The 22593-nt window shown below is 41.0% G+C and overlaps 1 protein-coding gene across 6 annotated transcripts in view; it reads right to left on the bottom strand.

The window, feature by feature from the left end:
* The window catches only part of LNX1 (ligand of numb-protein X 1), a 192153-nt gene that overhangs the window by 13175 nt on the left and 156385 nt on the right, over positions 1-22593 (bottom strand). For all 6 annotated transcript variants that reach the window (XM_030922374.1, XM_030922371.1, XM_030922366.1 and 3 more), the window contains 3 exons: positions 8625-8756; positions 5495-5672; positions 3701-3929 (listed from right to left, as the gene is read on the bottom strand). In XM_030922374.1, coding sequence (XP_030778234.1) covers positions 3701-3929; positions 5495-5672; positions 8625-8756 — 539 coding nt within the window. The remainder of the gene's footprint in view (positions 1-3700; positions 3930-5494; positions 5673-8624; positions 8757-22593) is intronic.

Genomic DNA, 22593 nt, shown 5'->3' with positions numbered 1-22593 from the left:
GATAGCACTCACCAGAAAAATGTTGCCACAGAAATGAAGTGCTACTACAAAAAATAAAATTTATAACCAACCATATTACTATGAATTTAAAATATTTCTGAAGCAACTGCTCTATGAACAAGAGCTCAATGCAGAGATAGGACTTCAAGGAAGATGAGACAACAGAAGAGATGAGCCAATGGAACAGAATAAAAAAGTAGAAGAGAAAAATAAAAACACCACAGCAATGAAAGTGGTTGCAAAGGAACAGAAATAATATTGAAAACACAGAGAGCATTGAAGGACAGATGCAAATAAGCCAGGAAAACATGCAGCACTATTTACAATCACAAAGACACAGAATCAACCTAAATGCCCATCAATGGTAGACTGGATAAAGGAAATGTGGTACATATACACCATGGAATACTATGCAGTCATAAAGAAGAACAAGATCATGTCTTTTGTGGGAATACGGTTGGATCTGGAGGCCATTATCCTTAGCAAACTAACGCAGGAACAGAAAACCAAATACCTCATGTTCTCACTTATAAGTGGGAACTAAATGATAAGAACTCATGGACACAACAAGGGGGACAAGAGACACCAGGGCCTACTTGAGAGTGGAGGATGGAAGGAGGAAGAGGATCAGAAAAAATAACTAATGAGTACTAGGCTTAGTACCTGGGTGCTGAACTCATCTGTACAACAAACCCCTGTGACATGAATTTACCTATATAACAAACCTGCACATGTACCCCTGAATCTAAAATAAAAATTAAAAGTCAAGAAAATAAAATGGAGAAAAAAGAGTTGAAGAGGATCCTAGAATATTAAATATATGTAATATAAAATATATCAAAGAAACAAATATCTAGAGTTCCTAAAAAGCAGCAACAAAATAATAGAAGTTATTTTGAATGTTAAGTAAAAAGACCAAGCCACATATGGAGGGAAAGAAATGACATGAGCCTCACACTTCACACCATTCAGTGCTACTTAGCAGTCCTACAGGAATGAAGTGTGATACAATAACATGATACCCAGGCAACCCGGTGCATGGCTGTTTAGATGTACCATAACGTATTTAACCAGTTCCTAATTGGCAGTGGATACGACGATGGTGCAATGCCTATCATGATACCCAAAACATCAGATTTGTTTTTAAATAAAATGCATGGTATATAGGAGTGTGTATGCTACCATTGTGTTTGTGTGTATGTGTGTATATATAAACACAGGCCAGGGGTGAGCAAATTACAGCCCAGCACAACACCTCGTTTTATAAGTAAAATTTTATTGGAATGAATGGAACACAGCCTTCCCCATTCATTCATGTATTGCCTGTGGCTGTCTCACACCATAACAGCAGAAATGAGTAATTGCCACAGAGACCGTGTGGCCCTCAAAGCCTAAACTATCAGGCCCTTTTCAGAAAAAGCTTGCCAGCCTCTGACTTACAGTACACAAAAAAATTGATAATGGTGATCACCTCTATTGAATGGATCTGAAGGGAAGGAGACTTACTTTTTGTTCTCTTTACACTCTTTGGTGCACTCTGAATTTTCTACCATGTTTATTCTATTGCTATGGGGAGAGGATGGAATGAAAGAAACTAGGAATCTCCAGGATTCTGAAAATCAGTGTTGTCTATGCCAGGACATCATGCTTCCTTACCACTGTCCATTTAGAGGAAATGAGCAAAGTGCAGACTCTACTTCTTCTTCTTTTTTTTTTTTTTTTCAGACAGAGTCTCACTCTGTCACCCAGGTTGGAGTGCAGTGGCACGATCTCAGCTCACTGCAACCTCTGGCTCCTGGCTTCAAGCAATTCTCATGCCTCAGCCTCCTGAGGAGCTGGGACTACAGGCGTGTGCCACCATGCCTGCTTAATTTTTTGAATTTCTAGTAGAGACAGGGTATTGCCGTGTTGGCCAGGCTGGTCTTGAACTCCTGGTCTCAACTGATCCATCCACCTCAGCCTCCCAAACTGCTGGGATTATAGGCATGAGCCACCATACCCAGCCCAGACTCTACTTCTAGCAAAAGCAGAGCAGTACCACGCCCAAGGGCAAATGACAAAAGGTAGAGGGGAAGAAAGACATTCACTTGGTTGTATTTGGAGCAAAAAGCACCTCACATTGTCCTCTCCTACATAAATGAATAATGAGGGACTTTGATTATATGACAGAACAGCTTTCAGACACAAAAAACAAAACGATTTTAATAGATCCTAGTTTCAGAAAGATTTTTAAAAATAAAACTTTAAAGTAATACTCTCTACTTTCACTCAGACTCAGTTCTAAAATGTCCAAAGGGTTTTAAACTGACTCAATGCTCAGATTTTAACTGTTTAAGGACTTTTGAAAATGTACTGCTTTAGAAAACAATTTATCAACTAGTGAAGGCTCAAAAAGCAATCTAGTTCATTTTGCATTTGAGGCAGGGTTTTGTTTTTCTTAAAAAACTCATTTGAAATGTAAAAAGAGAGAGAAAATTATCCCCACCCTCAAGAAAAATGTACTAAAACTAAATGTCTCACTTTCATTTTCCCATATTTAGTTCTATGCTAGTATCTCTTCAGTGATGCTAATATTTAGCATTATTCACACATTGGAATTAACAAGATGATCATCTGAAGGCCAATAGTTTATGCTCTAATGCAGGTGAGCAAACACGAACTTGTCTGTTCTTTGAATAGTTCTGTATCTAGCCATTTTGTAAGGCTAACCCCAAATTCTTCCTTGAAGTAATTAAGTGAGACAAGTACATGACAACCCAGCTACTTCCTGAAGTTTTACACAAGAACTTCTCAGGAGCAGGCACTAAGGAGAGATGATCTAAGAATTGTCTCCAAATAAAAGGTGCTTAAACATCTTAGCAAAGGCAAAGTGTTCTGGTGCATGGTTTTATGTGCAGCCAAGGCCACTCAAAAGACCAAACTGGCCGGACACGGTGGCTCACACCTGTAATCCCAGCACTTTGCAAGGCCGAGGCAGGCAGATTGCTTGAGGTCAGGAGTTTGAGACCAGCCTGGGCAACATGGTGAAACCCCATCTCTATTAAAAATACAAAAATGAGCTGGGTGTGGTGGTGTGTGCCTATAGTCCCAGCTACTCGGGGAGGCTGAGGCAGGAGAATCATTTGAACCCTGGAGGCTTAGGTTGCAGTGAGCCGAGATCGCACCACTGCACTCTAGCCTGGGTGACAGAACAAGACTCTATATAAAAATAAAATAAAATAAAATAAAATAAAATAAAATAAAATAAAATAAAATAAAATAAAGCCACAGAAGGCAGTCAGCCTCTCTGCAAGGTTCCAGAGCTGCCACTAGCAGATCAGGCAAAGGTGAACCTTCTCCTAGGTGGTGCAGCTCAGCTCCAGGGGGTGTAAACACAGGCTGGGTCTCTGCCCCCTCTGCCTGTCTGTGGAGTTCCATGCTGCATGAACAACCTACACAGCTGTACACGGCAGTCCTATGAGCTCTGCAACCTGAAGGCCAAACAGTGTTTCCACATTCAGGCTTTCATCCTTGCCCTAGAATGCCCGCATACATTTTCAGTTACAAATGGGAAGAGAGAATTATTTCATAGTCCCACAATCAAGACTGGGTCTCATTAAGATGCTAGTGCCATGAATCAGCCCTAGAGAGTGAAAGAGTGGTTTAAGAAATGTAATCATTTCCTCCCACGCCCCTACAGGGATGTTGCATTGGGACTTACCGTGGTAATTCCAGCCACATGACCCAGGATGGGGACCAGTCACTGTGTGGGGCCATGTTGTGGTTGGAGTCCAGTGCTGCTGGGCTGCTGCAGTCTTCCTGGGGCTCATACTGTTTAACTTCCAAAGCTTTGAGTACTATCGAGGATGATGTTCTTTTCAATAATGCCACTGCCTCACTCCGGCTAACCTCTGTCAGTTCGACCCCATCCACATTCAACAAAATGTCACCTGATGGCCAGAGAAGCAGAAGCTATCTTGAGTGAGAGCACAAACATGACTTCTGCTTAAAGTGCAAGGGGGTAGGGGCTGACTGGGACACAGAGAGGCAGAGGGTAAAGGTTTTCTTTGTTGACGGGAGGCTGGGTGCTCACATAGCAAATGGTAAACAGTGTGTGCATTCCAAGGTGCTGTTAAGACTTGTTTGGGGTTTTCTAAAGCACACCTATCGGTGTTTGGCTCTTGCTGAAGGAAGGAAGGAAGGAAGAGAGAGAGGAAAATTAGTCTTGTTCACTATTTAATCAAAGAAAACCTACTTTTTCACTCTTTTGTTTCTTGTTTCTAGCATAAAGTAGGAGGATTTGGCAAAAGCTCCAGCATTTGCACAGAGCCAGGCATATAGTAGACATCCAGTAAATATGGATTGAATGAAAAGAAACTACCCATGAGAGTGTCTGGCAGAGGAGTCTTGGAGCTGCACTCTTAAAGAAGCAGAAAGAACAACATTTTCATTGCCAAGGTGAAAATAGCTACTACTGGTTAAGCACCTACTATGTGCAAGATCATTTCCATACAGATCATATAATCCTCTAGCTCATGTTCTATTAACAAGTCATTTGTTAACAAGCCACTTTGTTTGGCCTCATCATTCTCCACCCAGGTGTTTTGCAGAAAAAGAGAAATTAAAACATACATCTCTCCTATTTCCATTTTCTATTATTTTATCTTCATCCTGTTTCTTTCTGTCCCATTTTGCTTATCTTTCTTATACAGAATAACCACAGCAAGAGCAAAAAAGATAGGAGGAGAAAAAAGAGAAAGGCCCTGAGTCCTTTCTGACCCAAAAGAAGCGTCTTTCAGCCAGCTGACTAAATCTCTTAATATACCATCCCCCTATGGCTCCTCAGGCTCAGCAACTGTACTTGGGAAACTTCAATTTATCTCTTGAATCTGGACTTTTAAATGGCATAAACCCTCATCCATCCGAGCTACCCTCTTGTATGAACTGACAATATTATTAAGGATACATATTTGTAGAGGCAAATTTGATATCACCTTCCTTTATTTATTCAAAGTAGCCCAGAACATATGAGCTTAAAGTAGTGAAATACTTTTCACCCTGGGAAAGTATCTAGCATGATACTTTCACTTAATGAGTATTCATTGAATCAAATCTATCAAATGAGTTTTTCTATCTAATCCACATAATGGAATAATTCATGAATTAGTTTCACCACTGGATCAACCCACCAAAGAACCATGTAGAATGAATGGAACTAAATTATGCCATTTAATAGAGGCAACTTGCTCATAACTTTAGCAGTTCTCTATTAATTCCTGGAACTGTTTGGAGAGTCTACCTTTACTTGCAGACAAGTTGGCCTGCAACTAAGAAGAGTGGAACCTGGTCTAGTATCTATACTCAAACCAGTCAAGGGCAATGGGTAACAAAAGTCCTGGCTGATCACTCCCACATTCTCTCATTAATTTTGAAAATAGTCACCTAACACAACAAGCTACTAATTTCTCGTAATACTCTGCCACCCCAGTGCCTTTAACATCCCTTTACTTTTTACCTGTTTTTATTCTTCCATCTCTGCTTATGACTCCTCCAGGCTCAACACTGATGACATAGATAGGCAAATCCCATTCTCTATGTGACGCTCCCCCTGCGACGGTCATGCCGAGAGATTCGCTGGGGTCTTTTTGGATATTTACCACCTTCTCATGACAAGTAATTGTAGGATGGAGGGGCTGAAAGCACAGACAGAAAAACATGGCACATGAATTTACAACTCTAGTAGTTTTTGAATGTAGAAAATGCAAAGTGGGTTTCCGTTTTCTAAATGCAAAAACTACCAAAACTGCATAAATTATGAAAAGTGCATAAATATAATGGTGGTTCTTGAAATCACAGAGAAAGACACATGGAAAGAATCCTCAACTTATTCACCCCAACCATAATAGGGTTACATTGTCCCAAATTCTATAGGTTAACTCAGATAAAGTTTACATTTCAAAAGGAACGAGTAAAAATGGAGGAAGGAACAGATTAGAGACCATTAGAAAAATACATTTCTAAAATATTTTTGGTGGAGACAAAGCCTTGCTTTACTGCTTAGGCTGGTCTCAAACTCCTGGCTCCAAGTGCCTTGGCCTCTCAAAGTGCTGGGATTACAAGCATGAGCCACTGCGCCTGACCATGGAGGAATCTTAAGTACACAGAGTGAACTGCACTCAAAAGTTCACAAGTGAGTCATTTATTCCTGATAGTAGTGAGTCAGCATTTCAGAAACACTGTCATTTATGAGTATCAGAAACTTTTCTAAGTTAAAAAAAGTAACCATATTTTATAGTCTTCTTTCACACCTGCTCAGTACTTACCAGACAGCCTTGCCTGCGGTGAGCAAGTGATGTTTAGTTGTGCACTGAGGGGCTGGATGCAATGGCTGAAATACCACAAATGCGACATGTATGCATGTGTTCTGTGTCTCATGAACCAATGTTCATGACCATTTCCTTTCTCAACCAGAAAGAGACCAATGTCAGCGATGGAAAAAAAAAGAAATAATCTGTGAAAGCTTCACACCCGGGGTTACCTGACTTTGGCTGGAGAGGAGGATAGTTATGTATGATAGAGATGACTTTTCTATCTTTTCTCTCCATTCTCCTCACCCTACTTTGGACACCTTACAATGTTCCTTGATGTTTAAAAACATAATTTATGATAAAATAGTTTAAGCTAATTAAAAACACGATGGGTACCTGAATATTTCTCAAACTATAAGACGTATTTCTATTTTAGAATATTTGCTTTGGATATTTAGAATAAAACATTTTAGACAAGTAACAAAGCATAAAGAATAACAGAATGACCTACCCATGTACCTCAAAACCCTACATCAGAAATAAGCATTCCATGTGCACTTAGTCCCTCTATGACTCTTTCTGCTCATAGTCCTTTCCTCCCCACAGAGGTAAACCATGCAAAATTTGATGCCTATCATTCCTTGACTTTTTTAATTGGCTAAAAGTTTTCTGTCCCACAAATCCTGCTTTGTCTTCTTTGGTATGTCTTTGAATTGTTTAAGCTCTTATTTTTAAGAAGCTACCTAGTTTCCTAAACCAAACAAAATTTTAGTAAGAATATAAAAACAAATCATCAAAGAATCATATATGTCTTAGTTTTATTTTAAATATGTTACTTTTTTGTGAGGATATTTCAGAAGGCAGATAGAATATAAGTTAAAATGGAAATAATTACAATTCCCACTAAGTCAATTTGTATGTTTCCAGGAATTAAGACACATGACAGAGGGTTGCAGCAGAAATGTGATCAGATCCTCCCCACTCTTTCATGATGAGGAGGTGGAAGGAATTATAAAACCACAGTGCAGATGGAGGCTACCTTTTCCATAATTTGATGACTTAGAATATGACATATTCTAGCTAATTCAACTAAAATTAGTTAATTGGATAAAAACTTCAATTAAGTTAATAGTTTTCCATTAATAAAGATGATCAGTTAAATTTAAACATTAAGCATTTACTAGCAAAAAGACATCAGGGAGTCCTTATCTATAAAATGTTTTAGTGGGATATATTTGGTCTGTCTAGACTCCTTATTGTAAATAAACATGTAATTTATGGATTTATGAGGCTTGGCTGGCTGGAGAACCTGGAAGGGTGTATAACCTTGTAGGCTCTGTAATTAACACAGCATACAGCAGAGAGGTTCCAAAATAAAAAATTTGATATTGTTTCTGTATGAATTACTCAAAAACTCAATTTGTAAGCTATTCCAACCAACATATAGATTGACGTGGAAAGAAAAGGGCATTCCCTACTCTCTGTTGCAAGAAGAATGAGCTATCTTTAAGAATTTTTTTTTTAGTTACAAGTGATGCCATGAAACCAGAACTCAGGAGAAATGACTGAAAGAAGCTCATTAGCATCCCAACAGGATGCCAAGCTAAAGCCATAGGACTCTTAATTTGGACTAAACAAAGTTTGTGTTGCTTAAACACGCATCTAAATGAAGAGGTTAAGGCATTGCATCTAACAGAAGCCACAGAGAGAAGTACAAATTGGGCTGCGCCACTTCATTTAAAGAGAGGCTGCAAACTGGTGGCCTGAAGAAGGAATTCCACCCACAGATCCACAGTGTTTTAGAGTTTTCTGGATTGAATGCCATATAACATGTGCTCTCTGGTTTGCCCCAATCCCCAACACTCCCTAATGTTACATGAGCTTCAAGTGTTTAAATTATCTTCCTGGGCCCTTCAGCAAACACATACAAAAACTAAAAGTAGCCAGGAAATCATTGATTTCTAGGCAGACTGAAAAATTCAAAAGCCAGAAACCAAGCAAACTGTTTGCTTCATTTCAAAGTGAATAAAATACAGTCCTTAAAAAAGATGACTCTTGGCCAAAACATGACATTTATTTTGGCTTAGGCTAGAAATCAGGTCCCTGTATGAGGTCTACATGATCAGGTTTCAAAACCTTCCTACACCTTCCTCTCTCCTGCTTGGATGGGAGACACCTGTTATCTCTTCAAGTCTTAAATATGGGACTTTGGGCTTTTAGTTTTACAAGTCAAAGTGTCTGTTTAAGTAAAAAAGTCCCGAGATGACACTTAGAAATGTTAAAGCAAGCAAGAAATAGCTCCTTGCAGGAGCAGAGGACCTGCCCTAGAGGCCTCACCTTGGGAGTATTGCTCCTCTCCCCTGGCCCTGGGGACCAGCTGCCATTGCTGTTCCAGCTGGCTTCCTGAAAGATGTCAGGGCTCCGCCGAACCCGGCGGGACACGATGAGGTGAACACGTCTTTCACTGGCCTGGGCAAGAAGACACAGGTATTAGCCACTGTCAGTTTCCATCCACTGCATCCAGCACCAGGGGCTTACAAAGACATCACTTTGATTATACCATTTTTTTACGGCAAAACATGGTTTCTAGTTTGTGGGGTTTTTTTTGTTGTTGTCGTTAATACCCATCTTGTAATTTGGCAACAGCATGAGAGCTCTTTCCTTTATCCTTAAACCAGGTAGTGAACGTTGCTCAAAGGGAAAATCTAGGGAAGGTTTGGTTCCTTCCAGTCTTTGAAAAGGCATCATTAGATATTGCTAATTCATTTTTAATTAATGGTTCTACCACACACACGCCATGTCCTAAGTTCTTCCCAGATAGAATTAGGTTCACAGTGTAAAGTAGCAGCCCAAAGCAAAGGTCTGAGATCAATGGTACACAGTAAAGAAAAAGAGATAGAGTTAATGGCAGTAACCTGCCACTGTAGGAAGAGAAATCCTGAGTCCGACACTTGCAAATATGTGGGCATAGGAAAGGTTTAGCACTTTAGAAATATGGGGATGACTTCATACGTTAATATGTACAGCCTAATCAAAATTTTTTACCTTCAATTCACAATCACAAAGACATGGAATCAACTTAAGTGCCCATCAACTGATGGGTGGATAAAGAAAATGTGGTATGGTATATACTATGGAATACTACTCAGCCACAAAAAAGAATGAAATGTCTTTTGCAGCAACTTGGATGGAACTGGAGGCCATTATTTTAAGTGAAGTAACACAGGAATGGAAAATCAAATACTGCATGTTCTGACTTGTAAGTGGGAGCTAATCTCTGGGTATGCAGAGGCATACAGAGTAATATAATGGACTTTGGAGACTCAGAAAAGGGGAGGGTGAATGGGGTGAGGGATGAAAAACTGCCCATTGGGTACAGTGTACACTATTCAGGTGACAGGTGCACTAAAATCTCAGACTTCACCATCACACAATGCATCCATGTAACCAAAAACCACGTGTATCCCTAAAGCTATTGAAATACAAAATGTTTAAAAAACTGCAAAAGAGTAATTTGCCTTGATTCTTTATTTCTTATGGAACTACCACTTACTCTGACTGCTAATTCTCTCTGCTATGTACATCGATATTTGGACAGGCATTCAGAATAGCAAACATAGTACTTATTGGAAAGGTCCACTCCACATGATTGATATGGTTTGACTGTGTCCCCAGTCAAACCTCACCTTGAATCACAGCTCCCATAATTCCCATATGTCATCGGAGGGACCTGGCAGGAGGTAATTGATTCATGGGGGCGGGTCCTTCCCATGCTGCTCTCGTGATAGTAAGTCTCATGAGATCTGATGATTTTATAAATGGGAGTTCCCCTGCACAAGCTCTCTTGTCTGCCACCACGTAAGATATCCCTTTTGCTCTTCCCTCCTCTTCCACCATGATTGTGAGGCCTCCCCAGATATGTAAAACTGTGAGTTCATTAAACCTTTATAAATTATCCACTCTCAGGTATGTCTTTATTAGCAGCACAAGAACAGACTAATACAATGATACATTTACAATTTGTCTTTCTGCCACAGATTAGTTTCACATGTGTCGGGTAGTATAGGTCATTGTTCCAGAATTGCTGACCATTGAGATTTCAGAGCTGCAGGTCATTCAGACTAAATCTTAGACCGATGAAACTCACATAAATGGAGCTCTCTGGTGGCCTACGCTGAAGTAGCCAGCTGACCTCATTTATCTCTTTAGTAAAAGCTGAAAATGAATGAGATATGGAAGATTTGATTAGAAAGGTTCCCAAGACAGACCTGGTTTAGGGACAAGGGAGACAGAAGAGAGAGGAGTAAGGTTTGGTGGTTTCTGTCTTCATCCCATCCTTTGTCCACTCACCACCACAGCAGAGAAGAGGCAGTGACCTGCCAGCCTTCTTCCTATACCGGGATGGTTATTGGGCTAGAGGAGAAAGTCAGGTCATGAAATGAGGGCATTGAAATTCCATGCTCTTTTCCATTGACTCAGACAATGGGGGTGGAGATATTTGCTTCCTGCCTGCTATGGTCTGCACGTTTCCCCAAAATTCAGATGTTAAAATCCTAAGCCACAACATGGTGGCATTTGGAGGTAGGGCCTTTGGGAAGTGATTTGGTCATGAAGGCAGGTCCCTCCTAAGGGGATTAGTGCCCTTATGAAAGGGGCTGGAGGAAGTTTGTTTGCCCCTCTACCATGTAAGGACAAAGTGAGATGGTGCCATCTGTGAGGAAGTAGCCATCTCCAGACACCAAACCTGCTGGTGTCTTGATCTTTGACTTCTTGACCTCCAGAACTGTGAGAAATGAATTTATGTTGTTTATAAGCCACCTAGGATAGTGTATTTTCTTATAGCATCATGATGGACTAAGACACTGCCTTTTCTACATCTTCCTTCCCAGAGCACACAACTCACTCACTCTCAGGAACTAGGACCTTGTTTTAAAAATCTCAAGTAAACACACTTTGGGAGGCTGAAGCAGGCAGATCACTTAAGGTCAGGAGTCCAAGACCAGCCTGGCCAACATGGTGAAACTCTTTCTCTACTAAAATACAAAAATCAGCCAATCATGGTGGCAGGCACCTGTAATCCCAGCTATTTGGGAGGCTGCAACAGGAGAACTGCTTGAACCTAGAGGGTGGAGGTTGCAGTGAGCTGAGATTGTGGCACTGCACTCAAGCCTGGGTGACAAAGCAAGACTCTGTCCCCCCCCCAAAAAAAAAATTCTTAAGTAAAAACCACCCACTAGTGAAATCATATTCCTATGGTTGACACTAACCAGTCCAAATCTTCACGACTTTGCGTTCTTATAACACTTCTTCTCAGGGCTCTCTTGAAACTTAGAGGTCATGATTTGGGTGGCTGTAAATTAAATGAACTTTTAGAGACAACTGCCTGGGTACAGTAAGAGTGTCTATTGTAACATCAAAATGGATGACCAGCCAGGTGAGTTGACTTATTTCACAAAAATTAGAAAATCCATCTGAAAAGGGCCCAAGAAAGAAGTTGGAGTCCTCTGCCCCATGCCCTTCACACAAAGCCCGACCATCACTTCTGATCTCCCCAGCCAAGGCTAATGTGCCCTTCCTTTGTTCACCTATCTTGAATTCCCTGGTGTTTCTCATCACATATAAAGCTTGTGTCTGAACATAACAAAAATAAAAAGCCCAGGAAACAATTGTGAAGAAAGCTGACATGAAGAACGATGGAATTAGCCAACTAAATCCAATTCTTGGAAGAGTATTTTGTAAGAGCTGTGTCTTTCTTTGTACTGTAAGCCTCCCTTCTTCTAAATAAGATTATCTTTGGGAACTCTCTAAAGCAAAACTTACTAAAAGAGAAGAAGTCGTGAACATTCAGGTCAAAACCCCAATTACTGAGCTTGAATTTGCTCCCTTTGGGGAAACTATGATGTTTTGAAGGATCCCAGCAGCGTGTCCGTAGGCCTGCAAATTGCATCACGTTCATTTTGGATGAGGAGCAGCCACATGATCTAAGCACCTCATAAGAACTTAGAAAATTTTAGACTTACACATCGAATCAACTTGCCAGGCAAAATCCAAATTGCCGAGGAGAAGCCTGCAAGAACTATTTAATTCACATTTCCAAGGACAAATTTCTCACTGGATTTTCAAATGCTGGCTTTGGTATTAAGTTGTTGGCAGGAATAACACTACAATAAATAACTCTGGTATCAATTTACTTGGAAAGAAATTCTCTGCAAGACTGGATCTGTGGCTCTTACCAACCACCTTGTAAACTCACAGGAAGACTTTGTTTGATGCACTTTTGTGGTGTTTGAAGATATAAGGTGGAAAATGGGCTAATATGCTTGTCCTGGCTTTAACTCCTATCAGGAGCTGGATTCAGTGTAAAGAAACATCCCCTAGCTCTAGAGAATCTTTCTTTCCACTGGTATGAATGTGGTATGAGTGTGAGGAGGGGGAATATGGGGGAGACACAGAAAGACTGAATGAGAAAATGGCAGAAACTTGTTTATTTTACACCTACATGATATGTGCCAAGAAAGTGGATACAGCAGATCTGTCTTTCCTGCAAGCAAAGAATAGCTTACTGCAAGAAAGAGGTAAGACAGCTTCTCTCTTGCATCTCTTGGGATGTTGCAATTTGGGCAAAAGGATGGTTTAACAACGGTGGCTACCTTAATTAGAAGGCACGACTTAAAGTTTCCTCTCCTCTCTCCCTTAAGAATCCTAGATTGTGATCTAGGCAAATTCTGGACACACTGGTTACAACCTGCATAGCTTGACTGCTATACCATATTCTTTCTTTCCCAAGAGTGCAAGCATTAGACTACCTCTCTCTTTTCCGCCCTGGGCCAGTTCCCTCCTTAGGAAACTTGGTGGTCCTCCACTCCTGGGAGGGCACCATATTGATGCCAAACTTCGTGAAGACACCCAATCGGGAGAGTGCACTACAGCCCAGAGCTCCTGGGCTCAAACGACCCTCCAGCCTCAGCATCTGGAGTAGCTGGGGCTACTTCACCCGGCATCCCTCTCTCTTTCTACAGGCAAAGAGGAAGGGGTTCTGATGCCATCCATATTCTCCCCTGTGGACTTTAGCTTATTGGCAGCCTCCTGACAAGCACTCTGTCCTCAAGGCTGATCTATGCCTACCCTGGGCCAGACACCACACTGGGAACCTTGAGGACATGGTTCCTGCCCTCCTGGATTGTTTCCTACTGCAGGGATAGTCAGATGGGAGTGCCATGAAAGAGAAATAGCGAATATACCTAAGGGTTTCCAGAGGTGGGACCGATTACTTCTGGCCGAGGAAATAGGAAACATCTAATACTCAGAGAAAAAAGAGGGTTAAAACCAAGTAGCATTTGTATGGAAGGACTTACTTTCTGTCATTTTGTTTAACGACCGCTTTTCTCTGTTGAGATTTGACTCAAAACTGCCAGTTATATTTATATGATGGAACTAAGCATTTTGCAGAGCTGTACACTGGAGCACAGGGCATCTTTCTACTTTCTTGGCATTACATGAATCCATACAGTGGCTAAGAGAAGAAAAACATAGTCCAGAAGCCTCATTTATATGTACCCATCTTTAAATAACAAAGCCTATCTCTTACAGCTGGAAGGAGTCTGGGAGCATTGCAGTGTGATCTCTTGCTGATCGAGCATCTTCCTTTGTGTTCAGCCTGCAATTGACTCTTTCCCTTCCAAAATCCACTATGGCTGATGAAAACTGCTCACACTGTCAGGGCGTAACATAGATTTGCAGCTTCCCAGAACAGAGAGATGGGAGTCAAACATGCCACCACACAAGGAGCAGCATTTTGTAGAACTGTACACTGGAGCACAGGGCATCTTTCTACTGCCTTGGCATTGCATGGGTCCATACAGTGACTATGAGGGCCAGTGATAACGTACAGGGAGAGCAAGAACTGGTCAAGTACCTGTTCTCATCCAGCCAAAGGCTTCACCTGCTCATTGGCAGAGAGGGATTGGAGTTAAACCAAATGCATGACAACATTTGCTGCCTTTTTGACATACAGGTATATGCTTAAGTAGAATGTATAATAAACTATGTAAAATGCACTGGGTTCATTCATTATTGTGCTTCTCGTATGAGTTTTGTAAAATTTCAAGTTAAGAAAGTTAAGAGTTGCCACCCTCTCCCCACAATGCCCCAGGGTATTATTCTATACACACACTTGAAAGGAGACTCTAAACCCACTGCTGGGCATCAGGACTGTGTTGTTCAGAGTAGGCAGACCATGTACATAGCTCCCTTTATAGAATAGCCTTGGTCCACAGGAGACTCATGCTTGATTGTGTGGGCCCCTTGTTACAGAGACAAGTGAGAGCTGTAATGCAACTGATAACTATATAAGCTACTTAAAGAGTTCGTCCTCTAGGGTTTCATCATAAACATGTTTTACATATTTTACCTGATATTTTAATAATCACTTCGTTAAAAAAATTTATCCTGCATTCCTCATTGGTTTCTTTTCCAAGTGTCTCAGAATGAGACACTTTGGCTTTAAATGATTTTTCAACATATACTTGTGGGGATAGCTCTTTCTACACTATTTGTGTTGCCCCATTTTAGAATCCCTTCCAGCAACTGTTCAAGTATCATTCTCAGCGAATCCATCTTGTGCTCACAAAGCCCTGGGAAATTGTGAAGGCACTGATTCCATAAAATTAGAAAGTCAAAGACACACAAGAAATGTCAGACATCATCTCATCCAACATTTTCTCTATAGCCTATAATTCAGTTTCCCTAAAAATTCCTCGTCATGTTGTCACCCAGCTCATGCTTCGGTACCCCCAATGACAGGGAGCTCACTGTATCCCAAGGCAGCACTGGCCATTTTTAGATAGCGCTAGTTAGAATGTTTGTCCTTAGGTTGAACTTAAATTTGCCATCCTATTGTTGCCTATTGGTCTAGTTACGTTCAGTAGGGCAACCCCACATCATTTTCCCTATGACAATCCTATTTGAAGATCACTCTCATTGCCCTCTCTTAGCTCTTTCCCTTTCCAGGTCAACAATTCCTAGTTTTTTCCACATTGAATATCTTTTCAAGTCATCTCAAAAATGTAGTAAGTTCTGGACACGCTGTAATCAAGTTATGTGTGTGCACATGCAGAATAGAATCCAGAAGATGAGCTCTGGTCTGTCCAGTACAGAGTAGGGTCTTTTTGTTGATGAACCAGTTGCATGGAGGATGTCATTAATGGTGTTTCAATTTTGTCATTTGTACAAGCATAGGGGATTGTCTCTATGTTCTATGAATCCAAAAATTCAATAGATTCCTGTCTTTACCTATGGATTAATTGAAAGGTGACAAGGAGATATTCAGGACTGCACTATAGGGCAAATTATAGCAGAGCAGCCTTCCCCTGAGACCACATGATGCCATACAGACCTTACATGACAATACAGACAACTGGAAGCATCAGAACCAAATGATATGCTAGAAAAAATCAAAGGCATCAGTCATTCCTGTTGATATGTCAGTGTATTTCCCAACAAGGTATGGAAACAGAATCCTTCCCCTTCCCTTCCTTCCAGTAAACAAAAGAACTTCCAGGGAAAAAAAATCCTTCCATTGAGCAATGAGTTGGAGGCTCCAGAAATATAACTCTAGAATGAATTAATGGTGTACTATAAGTTGATATTCCCTATAAAATGAGTTTGGTCAGAGCAAATCTGGTCTGTGTTGATTTGTTTGCCATTGAAACTTTGGACCCCCAGCAAAGCACCTGATATATTATTTAAAAGTTTATGAGTATCTCATGCTGAAGGGGTGGTAGCTCCTTCAATGAGCTAAAAGCAATCAGTCTGGCCAAGGAGAGAGGAAATTAAGGAGGCTTTGAAGAAACGTAGTAAATAGGATCTTAAGATTTGATCGGGGTGGAAAAGGAGAATTAGGGCAGCAATATGGTTTGTTTTTCCCAGTATAGCTCCATGTTCATCCTTATGTTCCCAGAAGCATATATCTTTAGATGCAAAGACATTAATGATAATACAGATGGTGACTTATATGGGGTCATACAGATGACAGTGACAAGGGCAAGACACAAGGATTTAGTTCTTGAGTCCCTGAATCTGCTGGTGGCTGAGTCAGTAAAATGACTCAGCATCCTTGCCTCATACACCATTTCTTTTACGATATCTAAAAGTTACTCTCATGATTATGTTCTATAAAAAATTTGTATTTGGGGGGATATGTGGGTTAGAGGAAGAGCAGTGAAGTTTCAAGATCCCCTAACATTTGCAGTGTATAGCTGCACATAATGTTCACTCATGAAATTCTAAGTTGAAAAGCTGTACAGTTTACTAAGTCACACCCTGTATCAAGAACTGCATAAAATTTGGAGCCCTATACAAAAATCATTTGGACTTTGAGAATTCAGCTCAAGGAGATTAAAAAATAATCTATAATCACGTCTATGTGCATTAAATTCACCACAAAACCATGGTAAGACAATTTATTTAAGTAGGGATTTAATTCCAGATTAAGTGTACTGATCTGTTAAAAAAAATACAGATCTATCAGGTTTTATTTCACTGGTGATTCTCACTGGCTCCGGGGTACTTGAATGTTTACAGTACCATGAAAGTTCTACCCTTTTTTGCAGGTATACAGCAGAATTCATGAGCTGGAATCATGTATTTAAAATGCGTGTAGGAAATGCAAGTAGTCCATTACGGGTTTTGTGGCTCTGTCTGAAGGTTTATCTCATTAAAAAAAAAAAAAAGTTTGAAGAGCCTGTTGTCAAATATTCTTTGATGAAATGAATTCTCATTTAAATATTGATTCATATAAGGAAAAAATAATTACACATAAGTCAGTATTGATGAAAGCCCATATTATCATCAGCTCTGCAAATGGCTTTGAGTATTTTCAGTTTCTTCAACAAGTCTGGAATTGCCTGGGGAAAAAAGGCTTAAGAGGGACATTCAAATTTGAATCTTCGTTCCATTATTTCTTTGTTCTCTTATCTTAGCTATGACATACGACAGTTCCAAACAGCTGCCTCTTTCATACAGTTATTCCAGTCATTATGCCCAAAACACTTGAGAAACTGACAATGGAGAAAAATAACATTGTACTTAGTTGCTACATAAGTCATCAGCACCATATTTGAGGCTTCTATATCCATAAGGACTTTCTTCTTAAAAGGACCTGGCAAACCCAGGCTGCTGCTGAGTAAGCTGAGGTTAGAGCTCAACATATGTAAAACTGGTCAAGCATAAAATGGTTGTGGTCTCTCTGTAATAACTCTTCCCTGAAATAATGCAGAAAAAAAGCTGAATGTGGGGTACTGGGAGAGAACATGACCAAAAAACATGTTGTCTGGGAATTTCTTTGTAAGGCAAATGTGATTCATGGAGTAGACATACAAAGGCAACATAGTCAAGGATTGGTTAGAAATTTGAGTCTCAACCTTTGAAGGGTATTTAGTTTAATCCCCTCAGCCTGGTGCGTGTTACAAATATCACATAAATAAAATCCACTCTTCAGAAATGGCATGTGATTGCTTAGCTAGGTTTTTCCAGCATTCCGTGTTTTCCATTTCTTTTTCAACTAGCTTTGCTCCCATTTTTTAAAAAAGGTTTTTCCTGCTTATAAAGCATGTTGGCTTTGTTTAGTAAGCAAAAGAATCTTTCAGGAAGTCCCAGTGTTAGGCAAGATTTTATTTCATAAATTAACTTTCTCAGGGAAGAAACGGTGTTTGCTCTTCTGTTATTAATCTACAAAAGCAAAATGCCATATGTAGTCAAGATTTTTCCAAATGACATGATGAGTAAGAATTTTTCTTTTGTTTATTGCGAAGCATAGTTGGCAAACGTTATCTCCAGAATGTGAGTTGCACCAATTGACCTGCAGAGGGAGTTAACAAGTGTAACATGAAAAAATACTGGTGGTCATCTAAAAGGCTACTTTTCAAAGTGAGAAAAAAAAAAAAAATCATGCTAAGAATGCAGTTTCTTCATAAAGAAATACAATGGACTCTCCCTTTTCCATGTGTGAAGGTTTTCATAAACATAGTATATTTTCTCTTCACATTCATTGACCAGCTAATGCCACCTGCCTGATGCTGACTTGGTTGTTTTGAGATCAAAGGTAGGAATATATTCCAAGCTCTATGAAGCCAGGAACTGTACCAACCTAGTTCATGATGGTACCACACACCTCTTGGCACAAAGAAGTTGCTCAGCCAATAATTACTGAACAAATTCAAGGGGACAAAGAGTAGATATGATATCTTGGGGACAAACAGCATGTGAAAGCAGATTTGGTGCTTTTTTGGTAAATGGTTTGATAACCAATCCCTAGGAGATAAAGTTAATGTATGAAATATATTTTATATACACATAGATGTTCATAATTTGACTCCACTTACTCATTTGGCAAATATTTATTGAATGCCTGCTATTGCCAGCCATGGCTTTAAGTGCTGAGGATACAATAATTATTTTCTTTTTCTTTTGAGATGGAGTTTCACTCTTTTTGCCCAGGCTGGAGTACAATGGCACCATCTTGGCTCACTGCAACCTTCACCTCCCAAGTTCAAGTGATTCTTCTGCCTCAGCCTCCCAAGTAGCTGGGATTACAGGGGTGCGCCACCACCCCTGGCTAATTTTGTATTTTTAGTAGAGATGGGATTTCACCCTGTTGGTCAGACTGGTCTCGAACTACTGACCTTAGGTGACCCACCCGCCTCGGCCTCCCAAAGTGCTCAGATTACAGGCATGAACCACTGCACTTGGCTGAGGACACAATACTTTACTGTACTGTCTGGCAGGTAATATTAGTTGGTAGGAGTTGAAGCGTATTGTAGGATAAAGTGTCTATGAGCAGAAATTGACACAATTCTAAGTAAAACTGACAGTGAAGAGCTCTCTGACAGTTGAGGGGAGACCTGAATGAACTGTGGGAATGTGGCAAATGGATATTTAGAAGATTCTTCCAGGTAGAGGAACAGCAAGAATGCCAGGCCTGAGGCAGAAATGCTTGAAGATCAGCAAGAAGGCAATGTGGCACATGGTTAAACATGGGCAGAATACTAGACATCCTCTTCTGTAAGAAATGAGGTTGGAAAGAGAACAGAAGGCCAGGAGACATATGGCACTGCAGGCCATGGTAAGGATCTGCAACTTTAACCTAAGTGTCTTAGGAAGCCTCAGAGGGCTGAGAGGGAGAGAGTGGCATCCTGACTGGAGTGGTTTGGTAAACAGCTCACTCTCTCTGCTGTGCGTAGAGTAGGAGAGAGATGATTAAGTGTGGAAGGCAGGAGGCCAGCAGAGGCTCTGGCCGTCACTCAGACCAGGTCAGAATGGGGTGGGGAGGGAGATGCTGAGGAGAGTCAAAGTTCTTTTTAGCTCAAGTCACTGGGTAAACAGAGGTGCCATTTTTATAGACTGGGAATGGCCTAGGGCAGAGCATGTTGGGCAAGCGGTGGGATGGGAGGAGCCAAGGGTTCAATTTTGGACATTAAATTTGAGATGCCTTTGCCATATCCACAGGAAGATATGAAGCAGGCATCTGGAGGTGTAAGTGTGGTCAGAGGAGAAGGTGAGGTGGGCACATGAATTTGGGAATAGATGGCGTACACCTCAGAAAGAAAATGTCCCTTTTTTGTTTCTTTGTTTGTTTTTGGAGACAGAGTCTTGCTCTGTCCCCAGGCTGGAGTGCAGTGGTGCGATCTTGGCTCACTGAAACCTCTGCCTCCCGGGTTCAAGCAATTCTCCTACCTCAGCCTCCCAAGTAGCTGGAATTACAGGTGCCTGCCACCACACCTGGCTAATTTTGTATTTTTAGTAGACATGGGGTTTTACCATGTTGGCCAGGCTGGTCTCGAACTACTGACCTTGTGATCTGCCTGCCTCGGCCTCCCAAAGTGCTGGAATTAAAGGCGTGAGTCACCGCACCCAGCCAGAAAATGCCTCTTCTAACTCTGGTTTTGTTCCCCACCTGATCTACTGGGCATGAGCTCGGGCCCTCTAGGGCAGATGAGCATCCATGGGGGCCAAGACACCTTGGAACTGGGACACCACCAAGCAGCACAGCTCAGGAGCTAAGGTACCATGTGTGTTTTCTGCCCTGGTGGGCAGAGGGAGAAGGCTAAGTCCCCTTGTACCCTCTGCCTCAGGCTGCCCAGGTCTACAATGACAGTAATACCATCTAACACTTGGTCCTCTTCCAAGAAGAGGGATAAGCTGCTGTACAGGACAGTGAAGAGAGTTGCCAGCACCTGGAAGGATCACATAACGAGATCTCAGGTGCAGGCAAATTTATTTGTGTTTAAATAACCAAGTCCTTGAGAGCAAGCAGTCTTTTGATGATCACCCTTTGTGGAACTTGGTGCAGGGCTCCATCAATTACTGCTGCTGACTTACTGCCTATTCTCAAAGTATGAAGACTTCAGTCACTAAATGGAAGTTGACATAGACTTGCTGGATAATTGAGAATACTTTTTAAGATAAGGCCTCTGGATCTTACCCTTCTCCTTTCAGCTCTCCACTGACTTTAGAGAGATCATTCTAGAAGATCATGTCATTTCCTTTCCTAAACCCTTCCAAGAATGCCCCCATGGCTTTGTGGATAAAGTCCGAGGTCCTTAGCATGGCTTGCAATATTTCACAAGATCTGTCTCTTGCCTCATCTATGGCTGCTTTTTAAAATACACACCCCAGGCTGCAGGTACTATTTATCATTTCCCTAATAGGCTGATATGGTTTGGCTGTGTCCCCACCCAAGTCTCATCTTGAGTTGTAGCTCCCATCATTCCCACGTGTTGTGGGAGGGACCCGGTGGGAGATAATTGAATCTCGGGGATAGTTTCCCCCATACCATTCTTGTGGTAGAAAGTCTCAGGGGATCCAATGGTTTTATAAAGGTTTTCCCTTTTGCTTGACCCTCATTCTCTCTTGCTTGCTGCCATGTAAGACTGGCCTTTCACCTTCTGCCATGATTGTGAGGCCTCCTGAGCCATGTGGAACTGTGGTTCCATTAAACCTCTTCTTCTTTTTAAATTACCCAGCCTTGGGTATGTCTTTATCAGCAGCATGAGAATGGACTAACACATGGGCTATTAAGGAAATGTTCTTTTGTCCTGTGTCTCCTTAGGATGACCCTTGCTGACTTATACACTGGAGAACTTCAGCTCATTCCTCAAGCCCCAAGTTCAAGATCTTCCTCCTCTGAGGAATTCATAGACCTGGCCAAACAAAAACCTCCCCTGTGCCTGCAGCAGCATCATACTTAATTTTTCCATTGCAGCAGTGTTAGACTGCATGGGCAGTCATTTAGATAAAGTCCAGCTTTCCTGCTACACTGGTGGATCCTTTGGAAGAATAATCTAAGTGGTCTTCCCTCCAACTTCTGCATCTAACCCATGGGCACGTAAGCAGCAGAACTTAACAGATATTTACTGGATGAAGTGAATGAATGGGTTAGAACATAAGAGCCCAGAACAAAGTCTGTTCTTCTAAGAATAAAGCTCACATCTTATGAAACGTCGCTGAGACACAGCACTATCAGAGCATTATACTGGGTGAAAAAAGCCAGTCCCCCAAGTCTATATATGATTTCATTTATAGAACATTCTTGAAATTCAAAATTATAGAAATAGAAAACAGATTAGTGATTTCCAAAGGTTAAGGAGGACATGGGGTGGGAGGGAAATGGATGTGGCAATAGAAGGCAACTTTTATAGGGATCTTTGTGGTGATGGAAATATTCTGTTATGACTGTTAATGTCAGTAGCATGCTTGTGATGCCATACTATGGTTTTGCAAGATGTTAACACTAGGAAAAACAGTAAAGAGACATGGGATCTCTGTGTATTATTTCTTACAATCACATAGTAATTGATAATTATCTTAAAATAAAAAAGTTAAAGAAAAAAATTTCAACAGTGACCCTGATAAAGTCAACAAAATACATGCGGGTGCTTGATGACATTATACTGGTCAGAAAAGTGGATTAGTTTGAACAGTCATGAACTCTACTTGCCTGAGAGATCAAGAATTTATGTCCCTCTCTTATTAGGGGGCTTCCTCTCAGGTTCATACTTGGGTTTCCATGTGCTTTCCAAGTCACCTGGACTTAGCCATGGATACTAAGACTTACTCTGTCCATAGGATCCCTGGAGAATGCATGGCATAGCCTTTTTTTTTTTTTTTTTCTCCTGCCTCAGTCTCTCAAGTAGCTGGGATTACAGGCCCCTGCCACCACGACTGGCTAATTTTTTGTATTTTTAGTAGAGACAGGGTTTCACCATGTTGGCCAGGCTGACCTTGAATTCCTGATCTCAGGTGATCCACT

Source organism: Rhinopithecus roxellana, chromosome 2 (genome assembly GCF_007565055.1).
Source record: "Rhinopithecus roxellana isolate Shanxi Qingling chromosome 2, ASM756505v1, whole genome shotgun sequence".
Taxonomy (NCBI): domain Eukaryota; kingdom Metazoa; phylum Chordata; class Mammalia; order Primates; family Cercopithecidae; genus Rhinopithecus; species Rhinopithecus roxellana.
This window is presented reverse-complemented; position numbering and strand designations above follow the sequence as displayed.